The sequence below is a fragment of the Triticum urartu genome, chromosome 6, assembly GCF_003073215.2.
Source record: "Triticum urartu cultivar G1812 chromosome 6, Tu2.1, whole genome shotgun sequence".
NCBI classification, from domain to species: domain Eukaryota; kingdom Viridiplantae; phylum Streptophyta; class Magnoliopsida; order Poales; family Poaceae; genus Triticum; species Triticum urartu.
The window spans coordinates 35,140,873-35,160,447 of NC_053027.1; the positions used below are offsets into that span (position 1 = coordinate 35,140,873).

Below are 19,575 nucleotides of genomic sequence, written 5' to 3' on the forward strand. Positions count from 1 at the left end.
GCGCGCCCCCCCGAGGCCTAGTCCGAATTGGACTTGGGGGAGGGGCTGCGCCCCCTTCTTCCTTCCCTTCTCCCTTCCCCTTCCTTGTCTCCTACTCCTACTACATGGAAGGACTCCTAGTTGGACTGGAAAAGGGGGAATCCTACTCCCGGTGGGAGTAGGACTCCCCTAGGGCGCGCCATAGAGAGGGCCGGCCCTCCCCTCCTCCACTCCTTTATATACAGGGGCAGGGGGCACCCCATAGACACACAAGTTGATCTTCGTGATCATTCCTTAGCCGTGTGCGGTGCCCCCCTCCACCATATTCCACCTCGGTCATATTGTAGCAGTGCTTAGGCGAAGCCCTGCGACGGTTGAACATCAAGATCGTCACCATGACGTCGTGCTGACGGAACTCCTTCCCGAAGCTTTGCTGGATCGGAGCCCGGGGAGCGTCATCGAGCTGAACGTGTGCCAAGAACTCGGAGGTACCGGAGTAACGGTGCTTGGATCGGTTGGACCGGGAAGACGTACGATTACTTCCTCTATGTTGCATCAACGCTTCCGCTTCGGTCTACGAGGGTACGTAGACAACACTCTCCCATCTCGTTGCTATGCATCACCATGATCTTGCGTGTGCGTAGGATTTTTTTTTGAAATTACTACGTTCCCCAACAGCAGTTTCATGCTCCAGCCCGTCCGCTGCTGTTGAATGAGCAAATGGCCGAGTGGGCCGAGCTCCATAGATTATCCGGACTTTCCATGAGGTCCGTTGTGGATCATCTGTGGCCGAGAGGGCCAAGGCCGAATAGCTACTTTAGCTTAGTGCAACAATTCCTTTGTGTTGTGCCACACATCGATGCTGTAAAGAGGTCGGCGTGCATAGAAGGCTCGCGGATGGCCCTTGCCCGTATCAAAACATATTGGGCGGAGATGGATGCCACTACTATTGCGGCACAGGGTTCGTCCATAGGCCGAGTGGCTGTCGAGCACTACTTGAAGAAGTTCTTGAAGGCGCTCGTTCGATAGAGGCTCAGTGCTCGAAGAATATTATGTTTGAGTGACATGTATTAACATTTTAAAAACAATGTTTTATTGAGTTTATCAAGGCTGTATTTATACTTTTTCCCGAAAGTACTATGATGCCTCCTGTGCGGCCGTTTATGTATATATGGATATAACCTGAAAGATGGCAGTCGTCGGCTTCAGCCCCCACGCATATAATGCGGGGGTGTTCGCAGAAGACGCATGTTCACACTTGATCCAACGTCTTGGTCCATTAAGGAGGTGATAGCGCAGCGAACTAGGCAACCGAACTATAATGCTTTAACACTTTCACTTAGCCAGAGGAGTTTGACATTGGGGCTACTATATAGCCCCTGGTGGCTCCGCGCTCATCCAGATTCGGGGCGCGTACATGCCTGGCCGGGAAACGTCCCTTCGTTAAGGCGGAGGAATCCCGAAGATTCTGCTAGGTCATCGAGTGGTTGACCGGTCTCACGCTATATCATGACAGTCAGTTTTCGACTTTATCTACTGAGATGCTCGTCCGGATGAACCAGGGCACAATCGCAGTAGTTCTCCTGGTGCCGCCTTAGCCGATAGAGCGGAACGTAAGGCAGCAAAACACAGGAGCCAGGCAAACCCAACATTTGACCAAAGACATGATTCGGAGCTGATGCATATAAGGCCAAACTCGCGACGCCGAACACTCCCTAAGGTATTCGGTCTTTATGATGTAAACCGGGCCTAAATAGTGCCCTTTGTAATAAGCCCCTGGTGTCCAGGTACGTGCAATATTCTGACGTGGCCACATGCCAATACGTCAGCATCCTTCTCAATTGTACTGAGAATCCGGGGGATGTGTATCAACAATAGACAGTAAAAAAGGTTTACGCAGGGTCTTAATCTAAAAAGAATCCTTGGAGCGGGTCCCTGCTGCACGTCTGTGCCTGTGTCTCCGTTGTGCCGTATCCTGGGCGGGTGTAGCACGATGGTCATCTGTAAAAGAGAGGAACTTAGTTGACAAGTTGTCGTGCAAAAGGTAGGTTATACTAAAGAAACCATGTACAATTCAAGATGAGTAAAGTTGAGTCTAATTGCCACTTGTTTGCGCGCGTTGAGCCCCTTGTATTGTAATAGGGGTATAGCCATCAACCTGTATCGATTACATATAGCTGCGCCGGACTCGTCTAACTGCGTCCGTGGTCTTAACGACCTGTCAGATGCTTTAGTTGGTGAGGCTGTTTAGTGTGCGGCTGCCAAGGTAGCCGCACGGTCTTTCGCGCGCAAGGAGCGCTCAATATTTCCATTTACTTTAATGATGCCGCACGGACCAGGCATCTTAAGCATGAGAGAAGCGTAATGTGGTGTTGCGTTAAAGCGAGCGAAAGCTTCGCGTCCGAGTAGTGCTTGATAACCACTTTGGAACGGAGCGATGTGGAACGTTAAATTTTCGTTGCGGAAGTTATCAGGAAAACCGAATATAACCTCTAGTAGCAGGGAGCCCGTGCAATGGGCCTCTGGGCCTGGCGTTACTCCTTTAAAGGTAGTATTGCTATGGCTAATTTTTGTTGGGTCTATCCCCATTTTGCGGACTGTGTCCTGATATATCAGGTTTAGACTGCTGCCACCTTCCATCAGGACTCATGTGAAGTGGTATCCGTCAATTATTGGATCTAATACCAAGGCAGCACATCCTGCACGCCGGATACTTGCCGAGTAATCCCGATGATCGAAGGTGATCGGTTGGGACAACCAGTGGCAGAACTCCACGGTGATAGGCCCTGGGGCATGTGTCTCTAGGAGTGCCGCTTTGTTTCTCCCCTTTGTCACGTGTAACATGTTTACTGTTTTGACTTCTGGTGGGAATTTCTTCTGTTCCCCAGTGCTTTTCTTGCGAGGCTCGTCCTCGTCTTCGCTTGGTGTATCCTGCCCCTTATGTTCGGCGTTGAGCTTGCCGGACTGCTTGAAGACCCAACATTCTCTATGGGTATGGTTTGCAGGTTTATCGGGGGTGCTATGGATCTGACATATTTGGTCCAGAATCTTGTTTAGGATGGACAGTTCGTCTCCATTGCCTTTGGAGGGTAGCTTTTGCTGACCTGGCCGAGAGCTTCTGAATCCGGCGTTTACCGTCGTGCTCTTCGGGCTGTCTTCTTTTATTCCGGCGCTTGTTTTTGATGCGTCGTGATTTCCCGTTTCCGTCCCTGACTTCGGATGTACTTGGGTCACTGGTGCTGCGTCGGGCTAACCAGCTGTCCTTGCCTGCGCAAAAGCGGGTCATGAGGCTTGTTAATGCTGCCATTGTTCTCGGCTTTTCTTGGCTGAGGTGTCTGGCAAACCATTCGTCTTGAACGCTGTGCTTGAAAGCTGCTAAGGCTTCGGCGTCCGGACAGTCGACTATTTGGTTCTTTTTAGTGAGGAACCTGTTCCAAAGCTTTCGGGCTGACTCTCCGGGCTGTTGAGTTATATGACTTAAATCGTCTGCATCCGGTGGTCGGACATAGGTCCCTTGAAAATTTGCCCGAAAAGCGTCTTCGAGCTCTTCCCAGCTTCCAATGGAGTTTTCGGGGAGGCTTTTAAGCAAGTGCCGACCTGGCCCTTTGAGCTTGAGGGGTAAGCACTTGATGGCGTGGAGATCGTCTCCTCGAGCCATATGGATATGGAGGATGTAGTCCTCAATCCAGACCCCAGGGTCTGTCGTTCCGTCGTACGCCTCTATGTTTATGGGTTTGAATCCCTCTAGAAATTCATGGCCTAGCACCTCATCGGTGAAACATAGGGGGTGTGCGGCACCCCTGTATTTGGGTGTACCGTGGTGTTGGGATGTTTGTTGTGTTGCATTGCATGCTGGAGCGCGCTTGCATGGCCCGTAGATGGATCTGGTTGCGCCGTCCTTTTGATGCGAACCCTCACATGGATCGCGTACTGGCTTATGTGCGGCGTCGTTTGCCGCTCTATGTTGGCCACGAGGTCGTCTATCCGACCGGATGGCCGTTTTGTTTTCTGGTTGCGGGGGATCTAAGGCCTCCTCATCGAATTCAGGTAGCAACTTTCGCTTTGGGTAGCTCTTGGTGTGGCAATTACCGCCGTACTTCACTGCAGTGTTGAGTACTTCACTCCATCTGATTCTGAGTGTGTCTTGTGCAGCCCTGAGCCTTTTCTTCTGCTTTTTCAGACTACTTGCGGTGGCAACAAGCCTTTGATGGGCATTCTGTTGCTCCGGGTGCCTGTTCGGTGTGATGTCGTCCGGACTGTTATCTTCGACGGAGTCGGGTTGTTCGGTTTGATTCTCCGTGTTGCCGTGGTCGGGCGATGGTTCACCCTGCTCTATCGCTGGGTCTATATGATCGCTATTTCTGCCGAGGCGGGATTTGGAGCGGCGCTTACGTCGCCGCTTTGACTGCTTCTCGAGGGAACAACCCTTCGTTGCGTCCTTCCGTTCCTCGTCGTCGTTTTCTTTGGGTGTGTCCACCATGTTTACATCATATGATGAAGTGGGCGTCCAGTGCCCTGTGGGCAGTGGTTCCTGTTCATCTCATGCATCATCGTCCATACCGTCGATGTCTTCGGAGTCAAAGTCGAGCATGTCAGTCAAATCGTCGACAGTGGCTACTAAGTGGGTGGTGGGCGGGCGGCGAATTTCTTCGTCATCCACATCCCAATCCTGCCGAACATAGTTCGGCCAGGACTCTCCTGATAGGGGGAGAGACCTTAATGAGCTCAGTATGTCGCCGAAGGGTGAGTGCTGAAAGATATCCGCGGAGGTGAACTCCATGATCGGCGCCCAGTCGGATCCGATAGGCACGGGCGCAAGCGGTTCGGAGTCTGTGGCCGGGGAAGAATCCGACAGTTTGGCGCCACGGCTCTCGTGAAGGGTAAGGTCGATACTCGGCTCGATCGCCGATGAAAATGCGGCCTCCGTGGCGGGGTCTATCCACCCGTCCCTGGATGGTGCAATTGGCTCCGAATTGAGGGTAGGAGCAGTCGCCAGTGCGATCTCCCAAACACTGTCCGATGGTAGACCTAAATCATGCTCATCGTGACCGTGCGGCGCACTCGGCAAGGGCTCGAATCCGTCGAAGATCAAGTCTCCGTGGATGTCGGCTGTGTAGTTTAAGTTTCCAAATCTGACCTGATAGCCAGGGGCGTAGCTCTCGATCTGCTCTAGACGGCCAAGCGAGTTGACCCGCAGTGCGGAGCCGCCGAATACAAGATCTGTCCAGGGAGAAAAGTCTCACCCTGGACTTCATCGCTATCGATGATTGAAGGAGCCATCAAGCCTAATGATGACGACACAGAGGAACTCTCAATGAAAGCACCAATGTTTGGTGTCAAAACCAGCGGATCTCGGGTAGGGGGTCCCGAACTGTGCGTCTAAGGCGGATGGTAACAAGAGGTAGGGGACACGATGTTTTACAAAGGTTCGGGCCCTCTTGATGGAGGTAAAACCCTACGTCCTGCTTGATTATTCTTGATAATATGAGTAGTACAAGAGTTGATCTACCACGAGATCGGAGAGGCTAAACCCTAGAAGCTAGCCTATGGTATGATTGTATGTTATCCTACAGACTAAAACCCTCTGGTTTATATAGATAGCGGAGGAGGCTAGGGTTACACAAGGTCGGTTACAAAGGAGGAGATATGCATATCCGTATTGCCTAGCTTGCCTTCCACCCCAAGTAGAGTCCCATCCGGACACGGGACGAAATCTTCAATCTCGTATCTTCATAGTCCAGCAGTCCGGCCAAAGTATATAGTCCGGCTGTCCGGAGACCCCCTAATACAGGACTCCCTCAGGGGTCAACACATATATATGAATGAATGAAACTCAACATAAATGATGGTAATAAAATAAAATTGTGAATATTATTGCTTACGCACTTCATATTGTTTGTTAGAGTAGCCCCGCTCACAGGTCGTGTGGCGGATGGACTCGCAAACATAGTATCCAGAGTAATTATTCCCGGCTTCCTGCCACAACCACTTTACAAGAAATAGAGGTCAATCAAACTGATAAGCAAGCATGCTAAATGGTATTGATGAAACTAGCGCTTGAATCACTAGGACATGCGCGGAACATGCTAGTAGTACTTACTTTCGGGTGTTTAAATTGCACCTTCTTCGGCAGTCCCGGAGATTTTGAGGTGAATTTTTCCAAACCCTGCCAGACAAAGAAAACAATTACTTGATATCAGGAAGTGAACAAAGTTGCCGATATGGTGCGATAATGATCGATTTAACTTACTTCTCAAGCATTTGAGTCATGTCCGCATACTCCTAGGGATCTTTTCGTCTCGAGTCTAAGACGGTTACTAGTCCCTGCTCAAGCTTAATCTCTAGGAGAATATAGTGGAACCTGCGCACGCATGCATAACTCATCAATTACATTATTATAACCTCAACTAATAAGGGAAACCGAATATGCACAAGAAACTAAGACTCACTTAAAGTTGTAAGGAAAGAGTATTATAGCTTTGTTTTGATTTAATACCAACGATCGTAGCAAGTTGGCATCGGTATCTTTGGCATGAAATTCAACCGTATATGCATCTATGAGATTTGTGTTAATGAACCCAATATCACCGATTTGTCTTTTTTTCAATTCAGCGATCTTCAATCTGCATAATATAGTGAGGATAATTATAAATACATGCAATGAAAGAGCTGACCTATATATAGAGACTTAATGACAGAAGTAGTACTTACAGACAGTAACAAGTGACTGTTAATTTATCGAGGGCCTTTTGATTAAAAAACTGGAAGAACTCCTCAAATGGAACATTCAACAAATTAGTTCCAACGAGGTCATGCTCCTTTTTAACTCTCAGCGTCAAAGTATTCCTCCCCCCAAACTCTCTGCAGGTTTTCATGTACCAATCAGGGAATCTTCGCATCATCATTGTTAGAGATCTTTCCTCTTTGATGAGAGGCTTCCCATACTCGTATCTGTGTTCGTCCACCTCCAGGAATTCATAATGTACACCGTCGGGAAGGTAATCTCCAAGATTGGTATAACCGGGCACCATCTTCGGATCATTAGTGACGATATCGCTAGACACCTTTAGCGGGGGGCACGATTGGTTTGCTAGTTCGCCGAGCTGGGCAATATTTTTCCTAGCTCGTCGTTCCGCTAACCTTTGATCACTGACAGTACTTCTCGACCGCTCCGCTTCGATAAATGACCTTTCAATAATGCGCTCATAGTTGCCTTTCGGCGGAGACTTTGGTGGTTTCTTCATGGCATCCACAGTGCGCTTTGCTTTCACCGGATCTATCTTCTCCTCCGGAGGTGGATGTTTCTTTGCTTTCACCTCTTCAAGGAAGTTCGTCACTTCAGCTCGCACGATCTTCGCGTTTTCCTCCGCGGTCCTCTCATATGGTAACTTCTCTAGAGTCTTCAAAGAAGGACTGAATCTGTATTGCCTCCCGCCTCTGGCTGTACTTCTAAACGCCGGAGCAGACGGAGCGGCTGTGGTTGTCTTCTTTCCTTGCTTACGAGGCGGAGGAGGAGGACTACGACGTGCCGGAGCAACCGGAGCGGTGGCGGTCTCTTCCGCCCTTGCTGATGAGGCAGAGAAGGAGGAGGCTGGCTGCTCGTACGCGCCAGCGCAGGCAGAGAAGGAGGTGGAGTGCCGCCACGCGCTGGAGAAGGAGGCTGAGTGCCCTGATCACTCGCCGAAGGAGGAGGCGGAGGAGGAGGCGGAGTGCCCTGACTCGCCGGAGGAGGAGGAGGAGGCGGAGGCGTCCAGTTCGGAAGGTTGATGAGCTCCTTCCGCCATAGGCATGGAGTCTTCAGAGAAAAGCCCAACCGAGTCTCCCCTTCACCCGTAGGGTGGTCAAGCTCGAGGTCCTCAAATCCGTTTGTTATTTCATCCACCATCACCCTAGCATATCCTTCTGGAATTGGCCGACAGTGAAAAGTTGCGCCAGGTTCAGGAGGTGCAACAGAGCCAACAGCCGCCTTGACTTTCAATTTCATCCATTGCGTCATAAGGTGGCAATGTTGAGACTCCGTGATTATGTCCACGGGGTAGCTAGCAGGAACCATGAAGACAGGCTCAAGCTGAAGCAGCTCGGTGGAAGCCACGCTGCTTCTTCACTGAGATGGCGGGGTAGCTTCGGGGGAAGCTTCGGCAGGTCGCTTGCTGCGATCTGCTTCTCGTTGCACTATCGCTTGTCCCTTGCGTGCAGCGCCTGAATTTGGGTCTGCTCCACTTTCTTCCTCCTCTCCTGTCATTTGTAACCGACTGCGTCCGGAAACCCAGCCTTCCACGAAACAGAGCCTGGCGTGCCTCGTGTCCGTCCAGGGTGCTCAGGATTTCCGAGGGCCATTATGAGCTCGTCATTCTCTCTGTCTGGAACGAACGTCTCTTGCTGCGCTGCATCAATATACTGTCGAAACTTCGTGACGGGTATTCGCAGTTGCTCGTTCGTCCAACGGCACTTTCCTGATACAGGGTCCAAGGTTCCGCCAACCCCGAAGAACCAAGTCCGGTAACGATCTGGCCAGTTCAATGTCTCTGGTTCGACCCCTTTGTCAAGCAGGTCATTCTAAAAAAACAATGGACTTTATTGTATTTATAATTTAAAGCTTGCATAGGACCTCACTTCAGGTACTAATCATGTATGTCCCTTTTTGTTTTCTTTACTTCCGTATGCAATCAAGCTTGATAACCAAATCCCGCAGAGTATAGAAACTCTTATCTGCATATTCAGAAGTTAATGCAAACACACTCTAGGTGCGAGATAAACTTATTTAATTTTACTATGATTTTTACTAGTCAGCTAGTTTTCAACATCCATTCCAGCCTTCTTAACTGTGATCAGAAAATTTTCTTTTTCAGTACTTGAATCTACATAAGTTCACATAGGTAGTATTTAGAGAAGGCGTTTAATTTTTTCTTCATATGTAGGCGTCCAAGCAGCTGATTACATGAACTTCCTACAAGAACGATGCTGAATCTCAGGCTTTTTGGTCAGTAGTGTCAATCTTTTTTCCTTCAAAAGAACATTTACATCAATGCTTCAATTTCTACTGGATTAATTATGCTTGCTATGTGTGCAGTTTCGTATTGTTTCTGCAGACTTCATTTGGCTCACGATTGGCTAAGTTCTTGAAACTTCTTTCTTCTTTTTTACAATTTATTCTTTTCAAGCTCACGGAAAACCCCCGTTTTTTTCGGCCACTGGACAGTTTCCGGTTCGCAGAAAGCCACTGATTTTTGGACCAGTTTTTGTTTATTTTTTCTTTCCATTTCCTGTTTATTTTCATCAATATTTTTTGTTTTTTCCTTTTTCTTTAATTTTTTTCAAAATGCTCGAACTTTTTTAAATTCAATTAATATTTTGTCAAATCAATGAACTTTTTCAAGTTTGATGATTTCTTTTCAAATTTTAGGAATATTTTCAAAATAGATGAACTTTTTTAAAACAATTATTTTTTCAAGATAGATTTACCATTTCAAATTTGATGAACTTTTTTCCAAATTCATGAACTTTTCTGAAGTTTGTGAAAAAAAATCAGAACCTGCAAAACTTTTTGATTTTTTGTTATTCTCTTAAAAAAGTTCATATTTTCATAAAAATCAATGGTTAACCAGTCCGCGACTGGTCAAACACGATCCGAGCCGCAAAAAAAGAACGTGATCGAGTGACCAGGAAGAGATATCCGTCTTCTCGGGCCGAGCCATGAGCGGGTCGCATGGGTGCCAACAAACTTGTTCGAGCTCTTAAGGTGCTGAACAGGAGCTCCCACCATCATCGTCCTTGCAAAATTGTTCTTTAAAATGCTTGGCTTCAGCCGGCGGATCGCACGTGAGCATCCGTCTGTCATCCATGTGACGTGTGTCTTTTGTCTCCCACGTGGCTGCTGCTTGATGCTCGCTACAATGCGTTTCCACAGCAAAGTCTTTGTTGCAAAAAAAAACTGTAACAAGACCTCCGTTGCAAAAAATTAAATTAGAATGAGACCTTTGTTAAAAATAAATTAAATTGCAACAAGACCTTTGTCACAAATTTTTTTGCAACAAGACCTCTGTTGCAAAAAAAACTATAACAAGACCATTGTTTCATATAAACTATAACAAGACCTCGGTTGCAAAAAAATCCGCAACTTGATCTATGTTGCAAAATTTTCTGCAACATAACCTATATTACAGAAATTTCCTGCAACACGACATATGTCGCAATGGTAGAAGATGATGCTCGGGCACTCAATCCGTCAGATCCGACGGCTTGCGAGGCGGCAGATCTTTTAAAATGATCCGCTGGCGAACGTGTGGCAACACCCTTTTTTTAGAAAGTATGTTGTAAATCTTCGGTGTGTAATTCGGACCGACAAAAGGAAATCACCGGTTTCTTTTATGGAAAAAGCCCACAGAACGCGTCTTACACGGTTCCACCCCTCCTATCCCAAATCCAAGCCCAAGCCCAAACCCGCGTCCTCTTCTCCATACGCGCCATCCCAAGATTCAAGATTCAAGATTTCCAGCACTACAAAAGGCGGCAGAGAGCGCGCGCGTCTTTGATCCACCTATCCCAAACCCGCCGCCGGCGCCTCCCACTCCCAGATCCCCAAACCCTAGCCAGCTCCCCGCCGGCCGCCAGCTTCGATGACCCATGGCCTCCTCCCCCATCCTTCCCATGGGCTGCAGGTTCAGCCCGTCCGACGCCGACCTCATCTCCTTCTACCTCCGCCCCATGATCGCGGGCGAGCCCCTCCCTGAGGCCGCCGCCAGGTTCCTGCACACCGCCGACGCGTACGGCGCAGATCCGGCCGCCCTCGTCTCGGGCCTCCTGCCCGCGGTCCCGCTGGCGCCCAAGACCGGGGCCGAGCGGCGGTGCTGGTACTTCTTCTGCTCCGCCAAGGCCCTGTCCGGGCACGACAAGCGCAGGTCCCGCGCCGTCGGCGGCGGCGAGGGCACGTGGCACGCCGAGAAGGGGAGGGCGGCCGTTCTCGACGGCGAGGGACGCGTCGTCGGGTACAAGCAGAGTTTCAGGTACAAGCCCATCCATTCCGACGGATCCGTGGAGGCCGTGTGGCTCATGGTCGAGTTCCGTATGGCTCATGAGCAAGGGGATGATGAGAAAGGCGAGACGGTTCCGGTTCTTTGCAAGGTCTACCAGAGCCCGCGCAAGCCCCGATCTGCGTCCGTCCCGACGTCGCCGGCATACAGGAGGGGGAGGAAGAGGAAGGCCGGAGACGACTCAGCTCCGGTGAAGACTGTGAAGCGGCGGCTGCTTGTTCCTCCTGCTGCACCAATTCTGCTGTCGGCCGTCGAGCCACAGCCAGACTTGAACAACTGCTCGGATGGCGTCTCAGTGGACCAGCTTCTTGATGATCTCATGTCCGGCCTCACGCCTGATCAAGTCTTGGGTGACTTCTTGATGCCTTTACCTGAATCAGATGTCAATTGCAGCTTCTCCATCGCCAATGAGAATTCTGATCAAGTCTTTCTGGGTGACTTGTTGATGCCTGTCCCTGAACCAGTGGTCAACTACAGCTTCTGCATGCCCGACCATGCCGGTTCCATGGTGAGCAACTACGGCACCGTCCTCCATGGTGGTTCAGTCACACCCCTTTTTCACAATTCTGATCAATTTGACTTGTCGGTGCCCATCATCGAACCACTGCCAACTGACTTGCAGAGCCAGACAGCAATGCTAAATTTCAGCTTCCTGTCGTGTGCCCCGTATGCTGGAATTTGCGATTCTTGGACAGTAGGCGAGAGCACGGACGATGAAGCGGCCTCAGTCAGCTGGTATGACTCTGCTCAAAGCTCACCAGAGGTTCCAACCGAGTGGATGATGCAAACACCATTTGCCACCCCATATCTATTCTGAAGCTGACCGGCTTCGTATTGTGTGTGTGTTTTCGCTATCCCATTGACAGGATACATTCAATCGCCATTTACCCCAAGGATAGGATATAATACATGTTTTTGTAGCTTGTACCAAGGTTCAAGACCTTGTTGTGTTTTTGACTTATAATGATCTAGTTATGTATGTCAGGATACATTATTAAGTAGTACTGGCTAAAAGAGATTGGGATGTGTATTGTCATCTTTAACTGAATTAAGATGTCTGTTCAATCTGAATTTAGATGTTCTATTATTCAGCATGTGCTTTCTTGTGTGATTTCCTATGTTGTAAACTGTAATTAATCATTTTTAGCTGCTGTCTTTGATCCAACCGCTGACTCATGCACTTGGGATCCTTTGCCGTTGTATATAATTGATGAACGTAGTATGTATTTGGATCTTAATTAAAGCGCAGTGAGTGGTAAAGGAAAACAATGAAATTTACTACTTACAGTTTAGCATTGTTCTAGCTAACTCTTTCAGTACACGTAGCACTTCAGATCGGGATTCCTTGTTCTATAATTCTCGAACCATATGACTATGGAATATTGGAGACACAAATTATCGGTCTTAGTTTCTCTCTGTATTACTCACACAGTAAACTGTATCCTGACATAGGGTTATGATCACAGTATAACAATTCAGTTAAAGACTATGAGTTAGCTGATGATCGATAGGTTTGACTTATAATGATCTGCTTATGTATGTTAGTATACATTATTAAGTAATGGCTAAAAGATTGGGATGTGTATTGTCATCTTTAACTGAATTTAGATGTCTGTTCAATCTGAATTTAGATGTTCTATTATTCAGCATGTGCTTGCTTGTGATTACTGTGCTGTAAGCTGTAATTAATCCCCTCTAGCTGCTGTTTTTGATCCTACAGCTGGTTCATGCACTTGGGATCCTTTTCTGTATAGGGTTTGGATCTTAATTAGAGTGCAATGCTTTTCTAACAGCTGGGGGAGAAATTGATGAAATTGAACTCATAGAAAAGGAAAAACTATGAAATTTACTAGTCCTATTTACAGTTTCACATTGTTCTAGCTAACTCTTTCAGTACACCTAACATTTCATATCGGGATTCCTTATTCCATAATTCTCGAACCTATGACTATGGAATATTGGACAGTCATGCAGATTATCTCGGTCTTAGAAATAGTTTCCCTCCGTATTACTCATGCGATATTTCCATCTCATTTAGGTGGAATTTTGTGGTAGGCCTATGTGCTGGAGGCCTGGAGCACTCGTACAGTTTCTGCATCTTCTGGTAGGATCTTTGATGAGCAATTGGCGTGCTTCCTTGTTCTGGTTCTAATAACGATTAAAATAGTTTTTCAACGTTTTGTTTTCTCCTTGAACAGGCAAAGGTGCCTATTGTAATGCGCAAAAGATTCATGTCAGTCTGACAGACAAGGTAGCCTTTTTTTTTCTCGTATACAACTGTACAAGAACGATATGTGCACACCAGTGTGTGCCTGCCATGAAAATCTTCCAGTGACCATAGAACCAATGTATCTGTTCATTTAAGTACTTCAGTATGCAGTCATAATTCATGTAATTCAGGTAGGTCATGCAGCAGATGTGAGCCAATATAAATTTGTTCAAGGAATTCACTGACGTTTGTAGGGTAAGTGAATCTTCCCCTGATTAATAAGGAAAAGTATTCTGAGTAGGATGGATTTTTTCCTTTCATTCTTTCAGTTTTATAAATTTCTGAAATGTATTTATCACGCATGCGCCCACTTTTCTCCTTTATGTTGTTTCTCTTGTCCTCCTTTGAAATGTACTTTCTTTTAGGGAGTATGAAGGCTAGGCTCTGCTGCTGCTGATCTGTCCCATGGTGGTCTAGGAATTGCAGAAGCCTATTGGGAATAATGGCTTAAATGATGGAACAATCTCTTCTGGTAACTGGGTTTGGATATGTGCTCCGTGAATTAGATTTTATTAAATAATTATCAGTTTGGTAGAAAGTGGGACCGTCTTATTTTCTTATTCTCAAACCTCACCACATTTTTATCCGGGTAATGTTTTTTCATGTCTTGTGTTACTAGAGTACCTGAATGGACTGCCAGATATTTCTATGAAAGATACATGGAATTTTTACTGGTCTTAGCACTAAATACTCCACAAAAAGAATTTACCTTCAGTTTGCTGGTAATCCACCTGATGCGGCCAAACTTTCACTCGATATGGAAATCCAGCTGTCTGCATAGACAGAAGTTCTTCTTTTGGCTTCTCCTACAAGACATATTGAACACAGGGACCTACTTACCAGAAAGAACTTCTATGTGGAAAACAACAGATGTGTTCTGTGTGATGATGAATCTAATAAGGATTATATCCACCTATTATTTTCATGTGATTTAAGTCAAAACTTCTGGATTGCTCTGGGCTTTGAATGGAATGCAGATTTGACTATATTTGATATGTTGATGGAGGCCAAAAACAGAATTACAATCAAATGTTTCAAAGAATGTTTAGGTTGCTGGGCCCTATGGAAACACAGGAATGGCATCATCTTTGATCACAAGCAAAGAAACTTAGAATATTGCATCAGTTGCTTCAAAGAACACTTTGCTATGGTGATCAAGAGAACCAAACCTAGTCTTAAGGAGGGAATGCAATCATGGTTAGATTATTTGTAGGAACATTTGTAAGACCATAGCTATGCTATACCCCACCATTTGTAATTATTCCATTATATAATGAAAAAAAGTTACAGTAGGGGCCTGTTTTTGCTAAAAACACAGATAGTTCTTATATTCTGGAATCTTATAATTTGGTTTGAATATTGTATAGAGCTAACCCATGGCATGGATGGTGGATAGTTTACAGTCTTTGGTCGTTCTGTTCTTGTTTCCAGTGGTGCTGTTCACAAACAGGCCAATTTTCAAAAGTAGTTTGTTCTCTAATTTGGTAGAAATCACCTCCAATAATGTTATTACAGTACTAATGTATCACGCATTGACAGTCATACTAATATCTCTAATGGCCAGGGCTAGTTCTGACTATGTCTGTGGTGGAAGCCCATACAGCGGCAAAGGAGATGAGAGGACTAGCGCCAAGTATGACCGTGAACGCAGCAAAGGCAGTCCTGCCTATGACATGCGCCGCAGGTTAGCATGCTGAAAATGCTTCCTTGTGTTTGCCAAATTGCGTTGAAGCGCCACACTGAGCTTGTTTTCATCTGTGCAGCCGGGAGGACTGATAAGCATACCATGCTTGCGCTCAACACCACCTGCTTTGGACCGAATGGCTGCACATCTAAGTGATGGTCAAGTGGGTTATGTTAGGCAGCCAGAAACTTCTGTAACCTGGCTAGCTCTAGCTGAATGTTATGTCGATTTGGTTTCAACTGTGATTATTAGCTTAAATGTTGCAAAGGGATTATTTCAGTGAGACCATTGGGGAGCGATGAGATGTACCGTGTATTGAACGACAGTATCACATTACCAGTAAACTTTAATTGTTCTTTCATATGTTCCTGTTCTCTGCTATTGTTTCTATTTTGTGCTGGTCAACATGTCCAAATTGCTTTGCTACCAGCTCTCAACTAGAGCTAGTCTGTGTGTTTGTGGTGTTCCGGATGTTGCATGCAAGTGTTGCTGTGCTGGATTTCTGCACACTTTTCAAATGATTGACGATCAATTCATGTGGATGGAATTTCACATGAATCTGTTCAATTCTTGCATCCCAAGATGAACTGGGATCACATCCTCTGCCTAAATGCATAACTTTGATCTCTGTATCAGGATGAAACGGTGTATCATTATGTGCATAACATGCTTATGTGTTGATAAGAAAAAGAAGATAGTTGTTGCATGCATGTGTTTGCATAACGACATTCGTGACAGTTCTTTGTGTGATCAACGCTTTCTGTTGTTTGAGGGAAAAGATTACTTTTCAGGCGGACCTCTGCACAATGGAATGGCCTTTGATGGCGGCGAGATGGGCGATTCGCTAAAATCTGTCTAGTCATTATTTTTGTAGGCAAGGCGAGCAAACTTGAGAACTTGCATTGTACTAGCAATGTGCCCGTGCGTTGCAACGGATCCAAAGTAAAATAGTACTTGTTCACAAACTTGAAAGAAAAACACTCTTGTTTTGATATAGATATATACCACTAAAAATATATTACTTTTCACTCAAAATATATTTCTCAGGCCGTTTTGATGAGGTGAGGGAGAGATGTGGTTGCTTATAAGATAATAAGGGGGTTTCTGCAAATTGGAGCAGAGAAGTGGGCTATTGTTGCAAAAATGCCACAACTTTTCTCACAGCCGTTAGATGCAGATCTAATGGTCGGAAATGACGGATGGCAGACACACCATCACCACCAACTGAGAAATTTTGATGGCAAGAATATTTGTAAAATTGTCGATGGCTGATCTAGCGTATTCTGCATATGTGGAGGTAAACATTCCTTTCAACCTGTCCAGAATGTGTATGTAGTGCTAATTTTCAATGTGTCACATGAAAGCAGATTTTTTATTTGCTTGCTGCACATGGATAGATTCACTCGATGCATCGGTAATCATTATGTATGGTCAAGATGAATGTATTTTGTAGAACTTCATATTCACGCCAATTTGCACAAATAACGGTCTGAAACAATTGTTCCATCTGCTAAAGTAAGTACTCGAAGGGCTATTTCAAAGTTTACACCATTCACCACTGAGAATAAACTGCTATCCATAACTTTGTTCTGAACCCATCCTCACAAATTTCACAAGCTTATTCTCACCACAGCTTATGGTGGACCTAACTGGACATCTAGATGCACGCACAATCCTAAGCCATTTCAAACTTTATTCAACGTTTCAGATGCCCCTAAGACTCACTCTAGAAAGAAAAGAAAAAAGAACTGCTAAGCTAGATCCTTACAGCCCCTGTGAGTTTCACTTGAGAACACTTACTATACTCTCTTTGTGCCACAAATAAGTGACATCATGGATACCTTCAGTTAAGCTTTTTAAACTGACTATGAATACCATTTTAATTGTCCAAAAAATTGAAAAGTACAGATTTGCCTTTAAAAAATTATAGTTTTAAAATCTTGTAAATAGATTGTGTTATGACTTAGTGGTCAAAGTTACCTATTGAATACCCATCTTGAGGACCATGCCAACTGTCTCAAGTCATTTATTTGTGATGTTGATATGGAGGGAGTAGCACAATTTCAACTGAAACTGAATACTCTAAACCAAATATTTCATCTTTTTTTGGCATTTGTGCCTTCAAACAAAAACATTGATAAGCAGCAATTACACCAGGCACAGGCATGAACAGAACAAACCCATTTGCCATTGCACTCCAATCCATTGGATACACAACGTTTAACAATTCCCCTTTTTCCTTTTTCCAGGTAAAAAAATTCGAGATCTATCAACCAACTAGATGACTCTACATGTGGACTTTTGGGGGAATGGATCAGCCCAATCATTTTCCTATGATGACACATAAATGAATATGCAGACTAAACATCAGCTCATGTGTCATACAAAATGGTGAGTTGGGTACTCATGCTCGTCACCGTTGTAGTCGTAGTACAGCCTCTCCCCCTTGGAGATGTCCCTGTTGGCCACCAGGAGACAATGGCACTCACCGTCGATGGCGAACCGCACACACTTGAGGTTCTGCTTCTTCCTGCCTTCCCTGCAATGGTCATCCATCATCACACAAAATTTTCAGACATGGTTCCGAACAATGCATACGTAAATGCACGGTGGTCGGAGGAAGAGGATGCTTACGGCGTGTGGTTGTTGATCCCGTTGATGAACCGCGCAATGTTGCTCCGCTTGTCGGGGCAGATGACCAGGCTCTTGGACGGCGGCGCAGCGGAGAGCAGGGTCATCATGCTGTCGCCATCGTCGTGCTCGCGGTTTCGAAGGTAGTCCACGTCGCCGACATACTCGGTGATGATGGTCAGGTCCTTGATGTGCCTGTCTGCCTCGACCGTGAATCTGTCCAGGAAATTCCACACAATCATCATTAGTGCCTGAATGATTCTGAAGAACAAGTTCAGAAATGAGCAGTGAATTGTGCAGATAATACTAACCCTTCCACCGGGTCGAAGACGACGAGGAGAGGGGGCCATTCCCCTTGCTCCATCATCCTCTTGCACAGGCTCAATGTCTCTGCATCCTCCCTCGGCAGCACCTGAGATGAAATGTCACCCGAGATTCAGCAAAACAGAAACTGAATTTAATGGAGATCGGGTGGTGGAATTGGAGAACGCGTCTGACCTGCATCCCTCCTGCCTCGAGGGCGGACTGGTTGGCGGACCGAGGCGCCATGCCGGGCACGTAGGTGAGGTCGTTGCTGAAGACGGCGCCGGTGGCCGTGAGCGCGGTGGCGAGCGAGGCCATCTGCGTGAGGCGGCGGCCGGGGTCCTCGCTGGGGGTGAAGGGCAGCAGCTTCCGGCTCTTCTTCTTGGACACCACCAGCGCGCTGGCGGCCTTCCGCTTCCTCTTCTTCCCCTCCGGCGGCTCGGCGGCCGCGAACGCCGTGCGCCGCTGGATCTTGAAGAAATCCACGATCTTCGTCTGGATCAGCGGGAACTCTGAAACCAAATCACGAGATCCGAGTCAGCGAACGAGCAGATCCAATCCAGAAATGGTCAACGAGATAGGAATCTGTTTCAATCGACTTGCGTTTGGGCATCTTGGTCTGGACGGCGGCGGCGGATTTGGCCGAATGGGCGGGGGCGGCGGGGGCGGCGCAGGAGGGGCAGAACCAGTCGCCGGCGGGCACGCGGGGCAGGATGGGGCGGAGGCAGAAGATGTGGAGGCCGCGGTCGCAGCCGTCGCAGAGCAGCAGCTCGTCCGCGTGGCTGCCGGACCCGCACGCCTCGCACCTGACGCCGCCGTCGTCAGCGCCGGCCGCCGCCCTGGGCCGCCTGGCGGCCGGCCGCCCCGCGCGCGTCCGGTGGCGCTGCTGCGTGGCGGGACCCATCTGCGGCGCGCGTCCGCGGGAGGCCGAGGGGAGCCGGGGATCGGGAGACGGAGGGCGGGCGGGGGAGGGGAGGGTGGCCGTCACGAGTTTGTGGATGGGGGGAGAAGTAGCCGGAGAACGGCGGGAGAAGGGGGGCGGGTTTTGGCGCGAACGGGGCTGCTCGGCTTCGGCTTCGCGCGAAGCCGAGAGAGGGAGCGCGCGCCGCGTTTCGCTACGCGGGTTCGGGTTTTTGGCGCGAATCGGCGGGCCTGGGGGAGCGCCTGTGTCTTTTTGGGCCGCCAGGGGGCTGGGGGAGCGCCTGTTTCATGGGCCATCAGGGCCGGTAGGTTCTGGATTTATTAGCTGCCTTGCAACAACTGATGGGCCCAAGCCAGGTACTCTACTAAATTCGCAGCATACAATTCTACAAAAAAAAGATCTCAAAGAAAAAAACTCCTAAAAAGATTAGTTCTCGGGCGAAAAAGAAATACGGTTTTAACAAATTTAAAAACATTATTACGTAAAAAACGATTTGTGCACGCCAGCAATGAGAAGAAAAAAACACATGTACATGCGTGTGCTCGTCAATTTGCGTGGATTGAATATTTTTGTAGCACTGAATTTTGCCCCTTATTAGACACAAAAATGTTGCTTTTGTGCTTCTTGACTGCGCGGGTGGCAAGAGGTACGGCAGTGGGTAGTCTTGACGAAGTTGCTGGTGGTGGTGAAGTATGAGCTCAGATGTCAATTTAGTTGTCGATTCGTTCGTGGTGTGCCTTACACCATTATGGGCTTC

General features: G+C 47.3%; 2 protein-coding genes across 2 annotated transcripts; one reads left to right on the top strand and one right to left on the bottom strand.

The window, feature by feature from the left end:
- Window positions 1–10,539: 10,539 nt before the first annotated feature.
- LOC125517125 lies at window positions 10,540–11,990 on the top strand. The gene has a single exon (XM_048682311.1). The coding sequence runs from the start codon at window positions 10,603–10,605 to the stop codon at window positions 11,824–11,826; it is 1,224 nt and encodes a 407-aa protein (XP_048538268.1). The 5' UTR covers window positions 10,540–10,602; the 3' UTR covers window positions 11,827–11,990.
- A 5,138-nt stretch (window positions 11,991–17,128) lies between these two features.
- LOC125513734 (histone-lysine N-methyltransferase ATXR6) lies at window positions 17,129–18,887 on the bottom strand. The gene is made up of 5 exons (XM_048678914.1): window positions 18,500–18,887; window positions 18,092–18,408; window positions 17,905–18,005; window positions 17,597–17,809; window positions 17,129–17,501 (listed from the first exon to the last, which is right to left on the bottom strand). Exons 1-5 carry the CDS (start codon window positions 18,798–18,800, stop codon window positions 17,342–17,344), a joined length of 1,092 nt encoding a protein of 363 aa, XP_048534871.1. The 5' UTR covers window positions 18,801–18,887; the 3' UTR covers window positions 17,129–17,341.
- Window positions 18,888–19,575: the final 688 nt, after the last annotated feature.